The 19,233-nt window shown below is 36.4% G+C and overlaps 1 protein-coding gene across 2 annotated transcripts; it reads right to left on the bottom strand.

The window, feature by feature from the left end:
- Positions 1–5,576: 5,576 nt before the first annotated feature.
- On the bottom strand, positions 5,577–17,371 carry LOC121429188 (retinol dehydrogenase 11-like). 2 transcript variants are annotated; one of them, XM_041626134.1, is made up of 8 exons: positions 17,315–17,371; positions 15,676–16,025; positions 13,573–13,739; positions 13,077–13,248; positions 11,661–11,786; positions 8,872–9,036; positions 8,257–8,415; positions 5,577–5,871 (listed from the first exon to the last, which is right to left on the bottom strand). In XM_041626134.1, exons 2-8 carry the CDS (start codon positions 15,968–15,970, stop codon positions 5,738–5,740), a joined length of 1,218 nt encoding a protein of 405 aa, XP_041482068.1. In that variant the 5' UTR covers positions 15,971–16,025; positions 17,315–17,371; the 3' UTR covers positions 5,577–5,737. The 2 variants fall into 2 exon arrangements, with proteins under 2 accessions (XP_041482068.1, XP_041482067.1); XM_041626133.1 differs by lacking the exon at positions 17,315–17,371 and adding an exon at positions 16,886–17,251.
- Between the last annotated feature and the right edge of the window lie 1,862 nt (positions 17,372–19,233).

Here is a 19,233-nt window from a genome sequence, read left to right as displayed (position 1 = left end):
TGCTTGTGTTTATTTGGTAAATGACGTCATTCAAAGTATGGCATGCTGAAGATTTTATTATGAAAAGCCAAGTCGATCGCTTTTTTTTCATTTAAAAGTGGGCGAGACATTAAATAAAAATAAATGAATAAGTAAATGAATAAATAAGTAATTGAAAAAATGTAAATAGGTAATTGAAAAAGTAAATAAGTAATTGAAAAAATGAATGAATGAATAAATAAATAAACAATAAATAAATAAACAAATGGAAAAAAAGATCTTGAATCGTACATCTCTATTTCAAAAAATAAAGTTTCATACCAAATGGATCTACCCCCTCCCCAGTCATCTAGCACAGCTGAACAAACAAACATTGACAATCAATACTTCAGAAATTTCTTCTTTTTTTTCGTTGAACAATAGGCAACCACAGTAAACAAAATGCAGTTTAATTGGGAGACAACATTTTTGTTTATCATGAGAGCAAGATCATCCGTCATTACCTGACATATTTCATATATGACTGATGTATACTGCATTCAACTCCTATTCAATTTCACCTCCTTGTCCTTCAGTAGTATTATATGAACCCAAAAAAATGAGAGGGCCAGACTCATGACCATTTGGCAAATTTCTAAAAAGCTGTGAGGGAGCAAGCATGCATATACCTGTTTAAAATACAAAAATCAAAGTTTTTGATGGATAGATCTTATCATTATTATTTTATTTATTTATTATTATCATTTTTTTTTGGGGGGGGGCTGTCCTATGTGTGCCAAACTAGTGCTGTGATTACAATAGTGATGGTTTTGACGGCGGCATATTGGGGGGGGGGGATGATAGGCCTACTAACTTAAATAATAAATGTAATAAAATTTTTGCCAACTATAGGCACGAGTAATGACGGAGTTATGAAAAAAATGAATGAAATGCATATCAAATCAATTTTTATTTTTTGTTATCTCACTTACTATCCCTTTTTTTATTGTGGGATCAATTATGATATGACAAAATACATATATTAAGTAAATGTTTTGTCTGTTCATCGGTGGAGGGTCCAAGATTTTCTGCTTATTAGCATCTTCTTCAATGTAAATTGAAGCCTATTAATGCTCAATGAAATAGACCTTATAACCATGTTATAACCACAACACTGTACAAGTCAACTATTCACCTTCGAGGCATCCTAAAGCAATTAAGGTTTATTAGAATAAAAGGCTAAAATGATCTTGATGTCGACGAACGTAATCTTCAGCCTCGTGGGAAAAACTTTCCCCCACCCCCCTAGACAAGGTGTATGTCCAAAACTGTTTGTGCCCCCCCCCCTTTTCTCTACCCCTCATCTCCCCCTCTCTCCTTATTCCTCTCTTTAATTCTTTCTCTTCTGGGTCCCGTGTCATAAAAACTTGTTACAATAACAAATGCCTATTTTCTATAACAAGTTTACTTACTATCAGCCAATCAAATTGAATGGTTTTCAGTAGCTTTAAACTGTTCTTGCAAAATCTGTTAAAAATAACACGTTTTATAAAACAGGTTCCTGGTGCCTGAAATACACAAATTTCAAGGCCCTTTTGACATTTCCTCTACCCATTCTCTGATATCAATCTCTCGCCCGCTCTCTCCATTTCTCTCATGGTTTACTTCCAATTCGTCCAATTGCCATCTCGTCTACCACCATTTGGTCTATCATCAGTTCGTCTACTCATGGTCTGCTTTCATTTAGTCTAATGCCATTCTGTCTAATACCAAGTTAGTCCAATAGCCATTTAGTCCATGTACCATTTGGTCTAATCAAACTTCAGTGTTAATCGTGCAAAATGAATGAAAAGAAAATGGGTATTAGACCAACTGGTTATTAGACCAAATGGTGATTAGATGAAGTGATGATTGGACCAAATGGTTGTTTGGTTGTTATACGAAATGTTGGATGGAATGGCATTAGACTAAATGAAGGTAGACCATGTGGTGAGTGGATGAATTGGCAATTTACCTCCCCCCCTCTCTCTCTTCCTCCCTCCTAATCAAATAAAGTGCAGCGTTCAGATTTTTCATCCACAACAAAACTACTTGTACACATGTGACAAGTATCATGATTTTATTTAATACACAATTAAACAAGAAAATATATGATTTGATCAATAGAATCTCATACACTGATTTTTAGACTTGGTTCACAAGGGCAGTTTTGATTGGCAAGACAACTTGAAAATAATTGAAATTTCATATCTTCCATTTGATTGAATAATTAACTGTATATAGTACTTGTGTCAAGGTGAACTACTTGGATAAAGAGTTCATGGATGTATAACATGGATATATACACACATATATATATATATATATATATATACATACATATATATATATATATGTGAGGAATTTATCAACTGTATTTCGGGGTAAATTTTCATAATAATTGCTATTATTATTAGCATCTTCATTATCATTAATACACATTATTATATGATATTTAAACCCTCATCGTTTTATAGATCTAAACAGAAATTATCAAAATATACATAAAACAAAATATGAATCTAAATTTTCAACAAGTGGAATGCCTCTGGCCATCTCACCTGCATCACACGGTTCAATATAGCAGCAGTGCTGACTTTGAAAACTACTCTAACTCGCACAAGATGTTCAGTGATACATGGTTACTCTTATGTCCACTTTTTATGAACTAGACCAATAAACTTACAGAGATATGATGGTTATTCAACAAAAAAAAACAACATGGCCAAAGTTCATTGGCCTTACATGACCTTTGACCTTGTTCATGTGACTTAACTTGCACAAAATGTTCAGTGATGCTTGATTACTATTATGTCCATGTTTCATGAATCAGATCCATAAACTATCAAAGTTATGATGGGAATTCAACAGATACCCCCAATTCAGCAAAATTTCATTGACCCTAAATGACCTTTGACCTTGGTCATGTGACATAAACTCACGCAGGATGTTCAGTGATAATTGATTAACCTTATGTCCAAGTTTCATGAACTAGGTCCATACATTTCTAAGTTATGATGACATTTCAAAAACTTAACCTCGGGTTAAGATTTCGATGTTGATTCCTCCAACATGGTCTAAGTTCATTGAACCTAAATGACCTTTGACCTTGGTCATGTGACACGAAACTCTGATAGGATGTTCAGTAATACTTGATTAACCTTATGGCCAAGTTTCATGAACTAGGTCCATATACTTTCTAAGTTATGATGTCATTTCAAAAACTTATCCTCGGGTTAAGATTTGATGTTGACGCCGCCGCCGTCGGAAAAGCGGCGCCTATAGTCTCACTCTGCTATGCAGGTGAGACAAAAACTATTTAGGCCTGCCATAATCTACTGTTATGCACATACTTAAATAAATATAACTTTAGTATCATCAAACATGGTGATAAAGATTAGATCTATGTGACTGAAGTTATTTAATAAATGTATATCATTCTGAACTATTATGAGCGGATATTACTTCTGGATGTTCCGTGGTAATAGTACTATAAAGTGATTTCAGAATAGAAAAAAAAGTGAAATATAACGAAGCCCTCGATTAATTGAAATCACTTGTCAATTGACAGGAATCTCATCTCCATTATGTTAGTTAATCTAGAGTTATATTTTATTCATTAAGTTGATAAGTTTTATCAATTTTATCAGTTTTATCAGTTAATGAATGCTGAGAAATTACTAAAAATGATGAAGGACATAAATAAGAATTGACAAAAAACAGGACAAAATAAAGTTATGCGAATGAGCACCAACTAAATGTGAAAACAATAATGCATAGATGGGTTTGTACAAAGATGGAATAAGTACAGAGTTAGAGATGTTTACATATAAAATAGACTAAAAATATTAAACTCTTACATGGAATTCATACAGAATATGAAGAAAGGAACAAAAAATGAAAGGAACAAAAAATGAAAGAACAAAGCTATTTCCATGCAGATGCCAGAGCATTACAGAAATGGCATTGAAATATATGATAACAATAATGACAATACGGCATGATATACAAATATATTTAGATGTAAATATTTTATCACAAACATGAACAAATATCAACACACTTTATACTGGGTGCCTACTCTATTTCATTCACTCTTTTCGAAAAATAAACATTAGTATGGACTATGGAAGGATACAACAATACTGAAAGGTTTTAAAACAAGTTGGCTAGCAATTATGTATATATATAAGTCCATCTTAAGAATGATATCACAATGGAGATTATGAGTCTTTAAATTGGCATTTTGGGTTAGCCAGGGAGTGCTTTGCAAAGCTGTTCATGAAGTTTGGAATGATTTCACCAATGAATAGAAAATGCAGCCCAACAAATTTCTTCAATAATATTAAACTGCATATAATAATAATACATAAATGCCAGTTGTGGTAATAACAAAAAAAATGAGTTGATACAGAATGCCATGAAATGAATGTCCTAGTGTTTACATTGTATGAATAAAATGTGTCCAATGATTCTGGTAGAGAACCTTCTGAGAAATTATCAAAACAATCATGGCATTCCAGCCAAATTCAATAAAATACAAAAATAAAACGAACTAAAATTTCACGAGCATGGGACCTGTCCCATTACGCCTGTCTTGCCAAAATTTAACAAATTTTCTCAGATAAGGAAAGATTGTCATTGTTACAATCATTTTCATGCAGAATTTAAAAATACTTTCCAAGTCCTCTTAAATGGTAATTTTCATAGTATTACAGTCATCTTATATTTCAAAAGTTACAGTAACATGTACAAAATAGAGAGAGGGGAGATATGGCCTAGTTGGAACGCTGGGTAAGTTGGGAAACATTGTAATTTTCTTTAACACCTATAAATACATTTATGCAATACTGCCCTCAATTTATTGCCATTAGCAGCAGCCATCAACCATATTACAGACCACACATGTGCCACAAGCCTGGTAAAGTTAAGATATATATATATGGGTATGTTGGAACACTTGAGATGGTCTTGTTCATGGTGGATTTTTTCAGTAAATTCAGTTTTGTATTATGTGCAATCAGGTTCAGTAGTTATTGTTTGGCATCATATTTTTGTTTGATTTAATAAAGATGTCATGTTTGATTAAAGATATCATGTCAATGTTCTCAAACCTTTATTAATTTTGTTAATTTAAGTATGGTCTCATAAGTCGTAGGCCCAAATCTAAAGAGAAAATAAAATATGGGTGACAGAAGATTTAATTGAATTACATACATTATTTATAACACTTTATAATATCAAAATTTGGATTGATAGGTGAGAGCCAATAGAAAGCTCTTCTCTCTGTATCCAATCGACCATATCGCATACAATTTAAGCCAGTTGAATAACTAAATGCTAGTTTATGATTCTTAAATTACATACAATTTAATTTGGTTATTTTTTATATCATACTCATTAAGGATGCTATTAGAATTTTTTGTGGGACATGCCATATTTTAAAGACTACAGGCATGGTCACACCGCCCGAGCGTTGTTGGAGCGGTCGTGAAGCGGTAAGGAAAGAGGGCCGAATTTCGCTCACAAAATTGGGGAAAAAATCGAAAACATAAATCAAAAACAAAAAAAAAATCGAAAACGACCGCTCCAACAACGCTCGGGCGGTGTGACCATGCCTTTACAGTTGATTTGGAACTAGACATTACTTTCTTGGAAAGCCCCATTAAAGACAATTATGAAAAATGGGTAAAAGATAAAGTGGGGATGTACAACAGGGGGCAATCTCCATTTTGGGCAGTTACATGGTCTTGGCTGCTTGGTATTGGACAAGATCTGCCGAGATATCCCATAGCCTCTTGCCGACCTCAGGGTCTCGAGATTCTGCAGAGCTGTCTATTATCTTGAAATCAGAGGAGTGTTTACCACTCAAACCTAATAGAATAAATAAGACATTACAGTAATAAAAATAGCTGGATTTATAAAGCACTTTTTGCCTGAGGATACAAAGCGGTGCTATTATTACCTCGGCTTACGCTCAAGCTTCTATCACCGGCGCTCAGTGCATGCAAGGAATTACTCCTGCCGGGTACCCATTCACCTCACCTGGGTCGAGTAACGCAGTGTGGATAAATTTCTTGCTGAAGGAAAACACGCCATGGCTAGGATTCGAACCCACGACTCTCTGTTTCAAAGGCGAGAGTCAGAACCACTAGACCACTAATATATCTGTAAAGCGCTTAGAAACGTCGTTCCGATGGATTAAGCGCTATATAAAAGCGGATTATTATTATTAGACCACTACGCACCACCAACAGTAAGGAGACACATACAAAAATACAATAGACAAGAAAGCTGCGCAATCTCTTTTTCAAGCTCTTTGTAGCTTTCGTGATTTTTCCATTATTTATTGTATTTGCTAACATTCGTATACATTTCCTCATGTATTCTGTCATTACTTCCATTTTTCAGTTCTATAGTTTGAATGTACATGTATTTATTTTGTGTTGTTTTCTCATGAGAATTAAAATTGGTCATAAATTGGACGATAATATATAACAAGTGGAATGCCTCTGGCGGTCTCACCTGCATCACACGATTCAACATATAAGCAGTGCTGACTTTGAAAACTACTATAACTCTCACAAGATGTTCAGTGATACTTGGTTACTCTTATTTCCATGTTTTATGAACTAGACCAATAGACTTACAGAGATATGATGGTAATTCAACAAATACCCCAATGTGGCCAAAGTTCATTGACCTTACATGACCTTTGACCTTGATCATGTGACCTGAAACTCGCACAGGATATTCAGTGATACTTGATTACTCTTATGTCCAAGTTTCAAAAGTCAGATCAATAAACTTTCAAAGTTATGATGGTAATTCAACAGATACCCACATTATGGCCAAAGTTTATTGACCTTTGAAATTGGTCATGTGACCTAAAATGCGCACAGGATGTTCAGTGATACTTGATTACTCTTATGTCCAAGTTTTATGAACTAGACCAGCATACTTTCAAAGTTATGTTGGTAATTCAACAAATACCCCCAATTTGGCCAAAGTTCATTGACCGTAATGACCTTTGACCTTGATCATGTGACCTGAAACTTGCACAGGATGTTCAGTGATACTTGATTACTATTATGTCCAAGTTTCATGAATCAGATCCATAAACTTTTTAAAGTTATGATGGTAATTCAACAGATACCCCCAAATCGGCCAAAGTTCATTGACCCTAAATGACCTTTCACCTTGGTCATGTGACGTGAAACTCATGCAGGATGTTCGGTGATACTTGATTAATCTTATGTCCAAGTTTCATCAACTAAGTCCATATATTTTCTAAGTTATGATGACATTTCAAAAACTTAACCTCAGGTTAAGATTTTGATGTTGATTCCCCCAACAAGGTCTAAGTTCATTGACCCTAAATGACCTTTGACCTTGGTCATGTGACACGAAACTCTGATAGGATGTTCAGTAATACTTGATTAACCTTATGGCCAAGTTTCATGAACTAGGTCCATATACTTTCTAAGTTATGATGTCATTTCAAAAACTTAACCTCAGGTTAAGATTTGATGTTGACGTTGAAGCCGCCGCCGCGGCTGTCGGAAAAGCGGCGCCTATAGTCTCACTCTTCTATGCAGGTGAGACAAAAACATTGTGACATTCAATCTTTCACAAATAGCCAATATCCCCAGTGCACCAAAAGCAGCGAACATTTATTCACAGAAAGATTGATTAAAAACTATATTTCAGGAAGCGATGCAACATTTGCCAAGGGTGAAATAGAATTATATAAGAGAAAAATATAGCGTTCTATATGGGTCATCTACATTGAATACGACAAAAGCACCCTAACAAAGAAAAGAGGACACCTGTATGTCAGGAGTGGGGAAGGAAAGTCACTGAATGTTTTCTCTTCCCATCCTCAATGTTTTAATTAATTTCACATTAATTAAATAACAACCAATTTAATGTGGTAATGAATGTCCACAATATCATAATGCTTTATAAATGGAGGACACAGAAAATGAGTTGATTTCTACAGACTTAAATGACAATTTCCTTTCAAAAAGAAAAAAAAATCATTCCACCCCCCAAAAAAAAATAAATGACATGCTTTGATATACTCACAATAAATAATTCCCATTCCCCCCAAAAAAGATAAAATTCCTCCCCACCCCTAAAAAAAATGGCATGCTTTGAGATACATACAATGCCAACTTAGGGTGGGGGCACATTAGCTACATTACCTATTAGCCCCCCTCTGATATACCCCAGCCCAAAGGCGTATCATCCCCTTACCTTTAAAATCTGGACTAGTGGCAACGTAATGGATCATTCCGCCACCGTGTTCTAAGGTACGCGTCACACCTATCAGCTTCAGGAGGGGGGTGAAGATCGCCATTTTGATCTTAGCCATTGTCGTCTCGTTGCGTCCAAGACCAGTGGCTGGTATGAAACCTGGAAAAGTGTCGGAGTCTGTTTCATTAAAACTTGCTATAATATAAAATTTGCCCTTACCATTAAAAGCTACTGAAATCCTTCAATCTTATTGGCTGTTAGTAAATTTGTTATAAAAAATATGGAACGGGACCCAAAAAAATCTTGAGCCTGCAATTGGGTGTACATCTATTAAATACTCGACCATACAAATTGAACATTTTGCGGTGGTTTTATTTTTAAAGAATTTTGTGACTTCAGTTACTGAACGTGAAAAGTTTCACTTTCCGTATTGTTTTTTTACAAAGTGAATGCAATTATTAATTCCCAGTCTTGAAGCGAGACTGTGAAAGTAGATGGACATGAAATATATGGCGTTTACAAACAAATTATGGCATCATCTGCTCATTGATTTAAACAATCAACAGTCTGCAGGATCCGCAGACCACTGTGTTATGGAGTGTGAAAGTCATTTACCTGGACAGAGTGTGTTTGATGTGACCTTTGACCCCTCTAGTCTCCTGGAAAGCTCTACGGAAAAGGCGCAGTTTGCAAGCTTGGAGTTCCTGTAGGCCAGCATCCCATCAAATGGTTTGCTCTTCTCCAGCATCAGGTTATCAAAATCAAGATGGGCAGGGGAACCTAAAATAATTTTTCGAAAAAAAAGTTTCATTAAATCAAGGTTAATTGTCCCAACACATCATGTACAAAAACACTTCATGAAAACTTGGTTTATACTTCATAATCCAATTATGTGAGTGCTACTACATTTGGAGATTTGTTGTATAATGATATAAAATGCTATTCCTAAATTTTTTTTTAACACACCCTGTAATGAAAAATACTGGTATTTACCGTAATTATATTCACAAGCCATTGACGTGAGAGTTGATACAACACATCAACAGAATGGTTTATTTCCAAATCGTCAAATTGCCAACCTGTCAACTATCATTTGGTCTTCCATCAGTTCGTCCACTCATCACATATTCTACTTTCATTTAGTCTAATGCCATTCCGTCTAATAACCAGTTGGTCCAATAGCCATTTACTCCACATACCATTTGGTCAAATTGGGCTAAGTGTTCAATTATGCAAAATGAATGAAAATGAAATGGATATCAGACCAACTGAACTGGTTATGGGACAAAATGGTCATACATGTAGACAAAATAGTGATTGGACAAAGTGATGATTGGATCAAATGGTTGTTAGACAAAATGTTGATGGGCGGAATGGCATTAGACTAAATGAAAGTAGACCATGTGGTGAGTGAACGAGTTGGCAGTAGACGAATTGGGAATTTACCTACAGAATGAGTATACCAAATGATATGGCATTTTATTTGTTACACAATGCGATGCAAGCATAATCTGCATAACGTAGAGATTTTAAAGCAGCATATTTGTTAATGTACATTGTACATGCAAGCACCAGAAAGTTTCAATTTTTTTCATTTCATTGATCTAATGCATAATACATACTGCACTTGCATACATGAATATCAAATCATACGAGTATTTATTGATAAGATAACAATACAAACATTGATAAGACAGTTACAATTACTGATAGTCAGTACATATCTATCTCCTTAAATATTTATTGACTATTTTTTTTCTTTTAAAACACTTGAACACGTGCGCAAAGTAAACATTGCCTTCCTAAAGTTTAAAACTGTGCATTTGAATCACATAAATGTATAATTTGCATTTCAATTTTCATTTTTAATTATATACTATATACATGTAGCACAGTAGTATCGATATTGGGGCTACATGTATAATTTATACTTTTGGGGTACTTTTCATAGTGCACATCATGCAACAAATCACCTAGTATAGAAATAATTGTCAAAAAAAACCTCTAAAATTCTTGTGGCAGATTTGGGGTAACTATTCAGAAAATTGTTAACCCCCCCCCAAAAAAAAGGGGGGGGTTGAAATATTTAGGTATTGGCCAAACCGTATCTGACTATCTTGGGCAGTGCACAAGCAGATGAAACTGTGGTTACACTAAGTTGATCCCCCAAACAGGTTTGACCATGTGGTTGGACTACCTGAGAAGTATATCAGCTGCCTGGAGACCAAGACCCCATTCTCACTACCTTCCTAAACTAGTTTAATGGAAACCAGTTTGACGTGTAATGAGAACGGTCAAAGCAATCTTCCAAACAGGTTCATAAAACCACTTCGGGATGTAGTTTCCAAGATCGCTTTGCCTTGTTAAACTGGTTTTAGCGTTAGTGAGGACACAACCGTTCTTCGGGAAGCGATCTTCACACATTTTGAGCACGCTACTCTACACAATGTGTGTAGAATGCCTACGATGCGGTTTCAAATTTCGCGCGAAACACGTCACCCCACTGAGAGCATTCCCATAGCAACAAGATCGCTTTACATGAAGTGATTTGGAGAACCTCCTTCGTGTGATCAAGTGGGAACGCTAGCAAAGCATTCTTTCAAACTGGTTTCCAGATCCGGTTTCCAGTAAACTAGTTTTGGAAAGTGTAATGAGAACGGGGTCCAAGTAAATATAAACTACTTCAATTCGCTTGTGATATTACGCCGCTTGTGATATTACGCCGCTCAATCAAAGACACAACATTTGCTCCTGAGACAACCGCTCCGGGCATTATAGCGTCTGAGATGTAGTGTTAGGATTGGGGTCACATTGGTGCTTTTTCTCAGGTTTAGAGAATAGAAAGCGTACAGTAATAAATCCAGGATTGAAGTAGTCATTCCATCAGTTTGCAGATCTATACCAACCTGAACAAGAACATTTTAGTATTTTGGTGAGGAAATCAGTCATTTCAAAGAAATCCCATATGACACATAAAACTGAAACTTTAGAAATCTGTATTTTGCATGATACCATCAGTATTCTTATTTTCCATATGAAATACAGTAACTCCATACTACTTGGCAGTTCTGGGGCCCATCTTACAAAGAGTTATGATTGATTGGATCAATTGTAACTTTTTGGATATCTATCAGTGAGACAGTGTCATAAATTTTTTTACAGGAAGTTTGCACAATGTCCTTTGTAAACAAAGAGAAGCACAGTGAATTTTTAAGAAAATAATTAATGCATGAATATAAATCATAGCTAGAAAATATTTCAAACAAACATGCACAAACAATACACATTGATGTTGCAGGCCATCCATAGTTGCGATCTCTTTGTAAGACGGGGCCCTGATCTGAGTGTGTGGGAGCGTAGCAATTGTCGCCGGAGCAAATGTCACGGAATCCCATCAAACTTACCTCCCAATCGAGCAGTCTTGGCAGGATCATGTAGCATGGACGCTGTGTTCACGATCCTTGCTTCTCCGCAAGCCTCCGACGTCTTCTTCAGCACATCCATAAGAAGGTGGGTCAACAGAAAATGACCTGTGTACATGTACATAATACCGGAAGATGATCAATCAAAATACGCTACGTTCTTCAAAATATCAATACAGATTGATATCCAAACCCTCATATGGGCCTTCCTAAGACTTTGCATGACTGAAATCCTGTCATAATATTTAAAAAAAATAACAATTTGCCTTGTCTCAAAAGTCATTTTATCAATGAAATAAAGTCTAACAACTTAAGTAAAATTAAATTCAAGAAAAGTAAAAAAATTCAGAATAAAGAATAATACACAAAAAATAGCATAAGTGCCAAAAAATAGTGCCCATTGATATTGCCCCCAAAATAGTGCCCATTTTCTCTGATGTTAATTTCTGTTCTTTTATATGAAAGTAATACTAGCATGCAGCCTTATAAATGCTCATAGCAAACACTGAAATAACATCCCCACCACTCTCATTTATTTCTGTTCTCCAACTCTTGATTATTAAACTTCAATTGCCCCCCCCCCTCTCTCTTTCTCACACCCTCTTCCTTCATTCTATCTGTATAATAAAGACCAGATATAAAAGAAGTCGTATCAAGCAGGTGGTATATACAGACATGTTATAATAGCACATGTTGCAAAAAGGAAAATTTATCAAGGAAAACAAATTCTGGTCTTTGAAGGGTCGTCCTTCTGACTGTAGAATTAAACATAGAAAACATAAAGTGTTCAACATGTACCTGTTGAACGAAAACCGTGTGAGTGAACAGAAATCTAAAAATGTGTTAGGATACTCTGATGAATGTATGTACAAAGCTTGTGTTCTTCATATTTAATGCTTTTTTTGGTGGGAGTGATAATTGACAGCATGTCTGGTCTTCATTGTGCAGTTTGAGGAATTTTTTTTTTCTATTTGAAAAGCCACTTTCAAAGGGCCATTTCCGTGAATTTCTTGTAATCGCAGAAAATCACTGTGTCCCTACATAATAGCGGGTATTATCAATGAGAGAAAGGTTATTGATATCACTAAGTGGCAAATAACAAGTGATTATCGACAGGACATGCGATAAAGAGGTTATCAATAACAGCCTGCTTTTACAAATTTTGCTCATTTTCCTGAAGACAACAAGAACACATTTGTCGAAACGTCAAGATTGGGCGGTCCTTTTCAGGACCAATGCTTGCCCAAGAAAGATATAGGTGTACCGTGAAACCTACTACACTATTCTTCTTCGCCATGAAACCTTCAGAAGTTACATGTATTTGTCCTCATGTGTTTATCTGTTTGCTTTCTCAGTGTCCCTTGAAAGTCACACTTCTACTCTCCTACAATATCATACCTAAATGGTTGACCCCAAAGGTCATTTCAAAGCCATCTTCTGTCTCCAATCTGTCTTTGCTTGAGAAGCCCGTCGTTAGCCCTGCATTGTTGCACAATGCGTGAAGAGGTTTCCCGGTTGCGTGGAAGGCATCAGAAAATTCTCTAACGGACTTCAAGGAATTCAGATCGAGCTGGATGAAAAAGATGAAAAACATGAAAATGAGTAGATTGTTTTACTAATAACTAATGTTAATAACAAATAGAAACAATTGGACAAACAAGCACACAAAATAACAAAATAAGTGGAGCCTTATGGATGAGAATGAAAATAGAGTTTAAGAAAAAGTCAAAGAAATCTTGACCAATGATGATCAATGAGGACCATGCTCTCAACCTAATACTATCATTTGTACAGCAAACAATAGTTCTATAGGGTATTGTATGAAAACTGTACATACAGAAATTAAGAAATCAAATCGTTGATCAAAGAGCAAATTACTTTTAAATTAATTTACCTTCATGAAAGATACTTTAGCTCCCGGGACCTTTTTCTGGACTTGACTGACTGCTTGGTTTGCTCTTTCTTCGCTCCTGCAAGCCATGATTACCTCAAACCCATCTTTAGCAAACTTCTCCGAAGCAACCAGGCCAATACCAGTGTTTGCACCGGTGATTATCACCACTTGAAAGGTAATGTGAGATAAAAACAACTATACCTAATCAGTAAGTCAACAATAAAGCATTATTATTAAGAATGTAGTTGATTTTCATGTTGTGTTCATTGAAGCATTTTACAGTACGACTTGCTCCTGGGAGCTCCTGGGAGAATTTCATGAAACACACAAATCAGTGATCATGATTATCGTTATATGCCACTGAAATCCTTGCATCGGATTGGCTCTGAGCAAATTTATCTACGAAAATCACTTGAAATACTAGGAGGTACATGTATCAAGCTGGGAGCCCCATGGCCATGAAACCTCTATGCAAAACAGAGGTGCATACAGACAATGTGCCATGAACAAGCAATGAAATTATTCCCCGATACTGGATCAAGCAAGGAAATTGTGTCCTGATACTTGATCAAGCAATAAAACTTTTCCTGATACTGGATCAAGTATTTAAATTGTACCCTTATATAGAATCAAACAATGAAATTGTTTACCAATACTGATAAAGCAATGAAATTGTTCCCCAATACTGGAGAGTATTGATTGCATTATGCCCCTATAATGGATCAAGCAACGAAATTGTGCCCTGATACTGGATCACCCAATTTAAATTGTGCCCCTACAGGGTGCTACATAAGCACTTGCCCAGTTGCTTGGGGCAAGTAAAAGTTAGAGTTGGGCAAGTGTTTTGAAGTAAAGACCAACACTGCTTGCCCAAATAGGGCAAGCAAAATTCTCAGAGTAGAATGACCAAAATTAGGGTCGATATGATTTATCGACCCTAAATTTGGTCATGGCGGGCAAAATAAAATCACTTTGGAAATAAAAATGTAAGAACAAGGTACATCGGTTCATGTCAAAAGAGAAAAAAATAAGTCAATGGTTTATAAAACCGCAATACTTTCTTTCGAAGAGGTAAAACATTTTTTTCAAGGATTTTTTTGAGCTAGTGAAGAAGATTTTTGGGCAAGTATATTCCAACTATCTAAAAATTTACTTGCCGACACGGCAAGTGCTTCTAAAAAGTTATGTAGCACCCTGCCCTATAACAGGATCAAGCATTGAAATTGTGTCAATTTCAAATTTTGATTTACATATTTCAGTACCAGTATATGTTTATATTGTTAATCATATGTATAAAGGTGTGTTTCCTTCCATTTTCACTTTACTTTTGATAACTTGTACATGTATGTCCTGTCCTCTGATATAAATTCCATAAAACCCATTTTTTTGCAAAATATTGATAACGATTTTACCAGAGTATTTCATACACACTTTTCTGGGGAAATCCTTACAGTCCTCATGATTCATTAGCCAATAGGAATCTATTTAATTATTGAATTAAGGGGTGCCCACAGGGTGCTACATAACTTTTTAGAATCACTTGCCTGGTCGGGCAAGTGAATTTTTGAATAGTTGGAATATACTTGCCCAAAAATCTATTTCACTTGCCCGAAAAATCCTTGAATTTTTTTTACCTCTTCAAAAGAAAGTTTTGGGGTTTTATATGAAACCATTGACCATTTTCTCTCTTTTGACATGAACTGATCTACCTTGTTATTGCATTTCTTTTTCCAAAGTGATTTTATCTTGCCTGTCATGACCAAAATTAGGGTCAATATCATATCACATTGACCCTAATTTTGGTCATTCTACTGTGAGAATTTACCTTGCCTGATTCGGGCAAGTAGTTTTGGTCTTTACTTCAAAACACTTGCCCGACACTAACTTTTACTTGCCCCGGGCAATTGGGCAAGTGCTTATGTAGCACCCTGACGGTGCCCAGCAGCTTGCATGTGACATCATAAAATATAATCTTTAAAAAGTCAACAACTCTGTTTCTTTGATAGATTTTCATAGGGTATTTCAACAATATCTTTCTCTCCTTTTTTTAATCACCAAATTTCTTAAACTTTGAGAAAGAATCAGATGCCATCTCCTTTTTACCTCTGGGGCTATCATCCTGAGGTTCAACTGCAGCACTTGCTTCCGCTCCTTTTCCTGCATCTTCCGCCACCTGGTCCCCTGGTCCTGGACTCGTCTCTTGGACCCCTCCCTCCTCGGGAGCCTTTTCTGTTTGTTTTGCTGTTGTTTGTTCGCTTTGTCCATTTGTCTTATCTTCTCCTGTAGTTTGGTCAGCCTGCTCTGTTGTTTGGTTAACTTCTTCTGCAGTGCTTGGTGTTCCTTCGGCAGCACTTGGCATTTCTTCTGTAGCGTTTGGTGTAGGTTCTGGCTCAGACATGATTCTTACTTAATAAGGCCCTTGACAACCCCACAAGTTATTAACTCTGACCGTGCTGCAGTTTAAAAACAAATTGAAAGAACATGAGATTTAATATCACATATAAAATGTCTGTCTGTATACAAAAAAAATATGGGCAGCTTGTCTTCTTGTAGACAAGAATAACTGCCTTTTCTTGGGATTTATAAAAAAAATTCTGACAAGATTTCACAGTCATTCCCACAGTGAAGCCAATGTAATTCAGCGTAACAGTTAAATGTACAGAGACTGAAGCTTTTGGTGCCCTGTTGGGCTAAAGTAAATTTTTAAATAGTTGGAATACACTTGCCTGAAAAAAATCCTTGAAAGCAAACTTTTACCTCTTCAAAAGAAAATATTCCGGTTTTATAAACCGTTTACCTTTTTGTCTCTCTATTGACATTAACTGATGTTCCTTGTTCTTGCATTTCTTTTTCCAAAGTGATTTATCTAATATCGCCATGACCAAATTTTGGGTCAATATCATATCGACCCTAATTTTGGTAATTCTACTGTGAGAATTTTGCTTGCCCAATTCGGGCAAGTAGTTTTGGTCTCATTGCACTCTGAATTAATTTTTGTGAAAAATAATTGTTTCCATGTAATGTTATTTTCCGTAATTCAATTTGATTTCCATATTGCACCTATAAATGTCTTATTTTTATTATGTAGATGCTATCCAAGAACTATTTACCTATACGGTACCTTTTATTAGCTAATTTGAAGGTAGCCTGGTAGGGGAGAAAAATAATTATCACGATTGTTGAATTTAATTGTACAGATTGTCGAATGTGCAAGATTGCAACACATCACTCAGCGCGCAAAAGTTCGGCAAAATTTAAACTTATCCAAAAGACCAAACTCCAAAGAATTATCTAGACCTGACTTTATACTTACAGACATGATACTTGAGGAGGAATGATTATTCACATTCTCATGATTCTGGGCTCTAACGTTAGTCTAACAGTATAAAACTGCTGTCGAGCTGAAAAGGGGCGGTGCCCGCGCCCCCTAATAACCCACCTAAAAATACTGCCAAGTGCAAGCAGCTGAACACGGTTGCGGCTAGTAGTACGGGAACGGTAAGCGACGGGCACGGGACGGCCCATCACCGGCGTACCTAAACCTTGGACACCCGATACAAATCTACGTGCAAGCAAACCCTCCACCACCACCACCATCATCATTCATCTTTCAATTTACAAACGAATCGCAAAAACATTTGAATAACGGATTGTCATATGACCATTTCATGATGAATTAAATGTGCAAGCAAAAGTTTGTTTGTTTGGTTAAAACAAAGTTTCTTAGGCCTTTTTGACTCACTCGATTTGCTTCTTTTTTCGGTCGATCGATATCCCTCGCTGTTACGTAATGTAACGCATGTCATCGTCGCGCGGCGCGAGTGCGAGCGCAGTACAGTACGCGCAGGCCTATGCCACCAAGTCGTCCCCCCCCCCCCCACCGTACCCTCCCCAGGGCCCATAGGCCTGCTGCGAACGAGCAAAAATTTTTTACATTTATAAAAAATCAAATTTTGTGATGGATTTTGACATATTCAGAAAATAATATAAGATGCATTTTCACCCTTCTCTCTTTCCATTTCCTTGGTTGATGCCCGGTGGGGTCACTCAATATGACTTGGGCCACTTGGGGACCGCATGACCGTTACCAAAATCGCGGGAAAAGGGGTCAATTTCATGGAGCGACGGCGGACAGAACACTCCTCGAAGTAGTGAAAATAGGGGTGGTCACCGTCCTCGATCTGATGGAAATAGGGGTCAGGAAAAAGGGGAGAACAATCACGGTAAGGAAAATCCGTCGCCGAGTCACCAGCCGCAGAGGGCGCGCTCATCATGCTCTGTATCTTTATGTGGACAACTCTAGCTACATTTATTTTTTATAAAGAATTCTACTTTTCTTATTTTTCAAGAAAAATAAAGTTATTTTGTATTATTGTATCATTATGACATGGCTCTTTGTCATCTTTAAGGACTAAGCACTTTGACGCCTGTGTTGCAATTTCCTCTAATGAGGAAAGGGTATAAATGCCCTGTCCTTGAAATATGGTAAATAGGGGTAAGTTTGCGAAATGGGCAAAAGTGTCCTTACAATCTTATAATTAGGGGTGTTTCAAGGTACCATTTTACCGCAATTTTGTCCTTGTTTTGCGTGAAAATAGGGGGTAAATTTCACAAAATGTCCTTGAAATTGACTGCAATAGGGGGTTACTTGCATTGAACGGTCATATGCGTCCCCCTCTGCGGGTGAGTGACCACACCGGGGGTTGATGAAGAAATGATCGAGGGGGGGGGGGCAAGATCGAACCCAACCTATACGCCACTGCTTGTCTACCCCACTCAAATGAAACGTACGATAGGACACGTAGGATTGTTCAATTTTTTTCTTAGTTTCATAATTATAAGCGCCACTCTAACTGATGTTGTTCATTTAAGCCTGTCACGTACTCTAACAACAAGTTGTTTAAATTTTAATTCTTCGAAATTTTAAAAAAAGTTATTTTAAATGTTAACAGTTATTAAATAGTTTAAACAATAGTTATTACTTATTAGAGTGACGGGCTAAAGCAACGTGCTTAAGATGTTAGACAGCGTTCCTACAGTGTTCAATTAACAAAATAGAATTAGACTTCGAATATCATGATCACTTCACGCACATATTTTTTTTCATAGTACATCCACACACACACACACGATCCACCCAACGCACCCTTATTCAAAGATAATGCGTTGAAGATGCTTCATTTTAATACTGCACTACAAGATGTACAGCAGAGCATAGGCGGATCCATGGGGGCGAGGGCCCCACCCCCCCTATTGGCGGAGCGAAAAAAAAAGAAAAAAGGGGGAAAAAAGAAAAAAAAGGGAAAAGGAGAGGAGAAAAAAGAAGGGGAAACACAAGAAGGGATAGACGAGTGAATAAAATAAAATAAGATGAGGGAAAGACTTGGAAAATAATTTTGAAAAATCTTTCATGTCACTATTTTTCATATGATGAAATGATGTCCTTATATAGAGTGTCCCGTCCTATGTCAAAACTCAATATCAGCTCTTTTTTAACTGTGATCCATATATGATCAACCTCACAATCTTTCTACAAAGTGCTTGAAATACAGAGCTTGAATTTACCCCTTTTCAGATCGGAATATCAAATATTTTAAGCTCTCGCTTCGTGCTCGCATGATTGATTTTCATTAGTTTAGAATACCCAAATTCTAGCAGCTT

Source organism: Lytechinus variegatus, chromosome 15, assembly GCF_018143015.1.
Source record: "Lytechinus variegatus isolate NC3 chromosome 15, Lvar_3.0, whole genome shotgun sequence".
NCBI lineage: Eukaryota > Metazoa > Echinodermata > Echinoidea > Temnopleuroida > Toxopneustidae > Lytechinus > Lytechinus variegatus.
The sequence above is the reverse complement of the archived record's forward strand: the minus strand, read 5'-3'. Positions and strand labels throughout refer to the sequence as shown.

What these genes read in the sequence shown, in the direction of transcription:
- LOC121429188 (XM_041626134.1), bottom strand. Translation starts at nt 15,970, where the DNA reads ATGTCTGAGCCAGAACCTACACCAAACGCTACAGAAGAAATGCCAAGT. An exon ending in CTTTGGGGTCAACCATTTAG is followed by an intron (nt 11,787 to 13,076) that starts GTATGATATTGT and finishes ACATGTACACAG; the next exon opens with GTCATTTTCTGTTGACCCAC. An exon ending in ATCAAACACACTCTGTCCAG is followed by an intron (nt 8,416 to 8,871) that starts GTAAATGACTTT and finishes ACACTTTTCCAG; the next exon opens with GTTTCATACCAGCCACTGGT.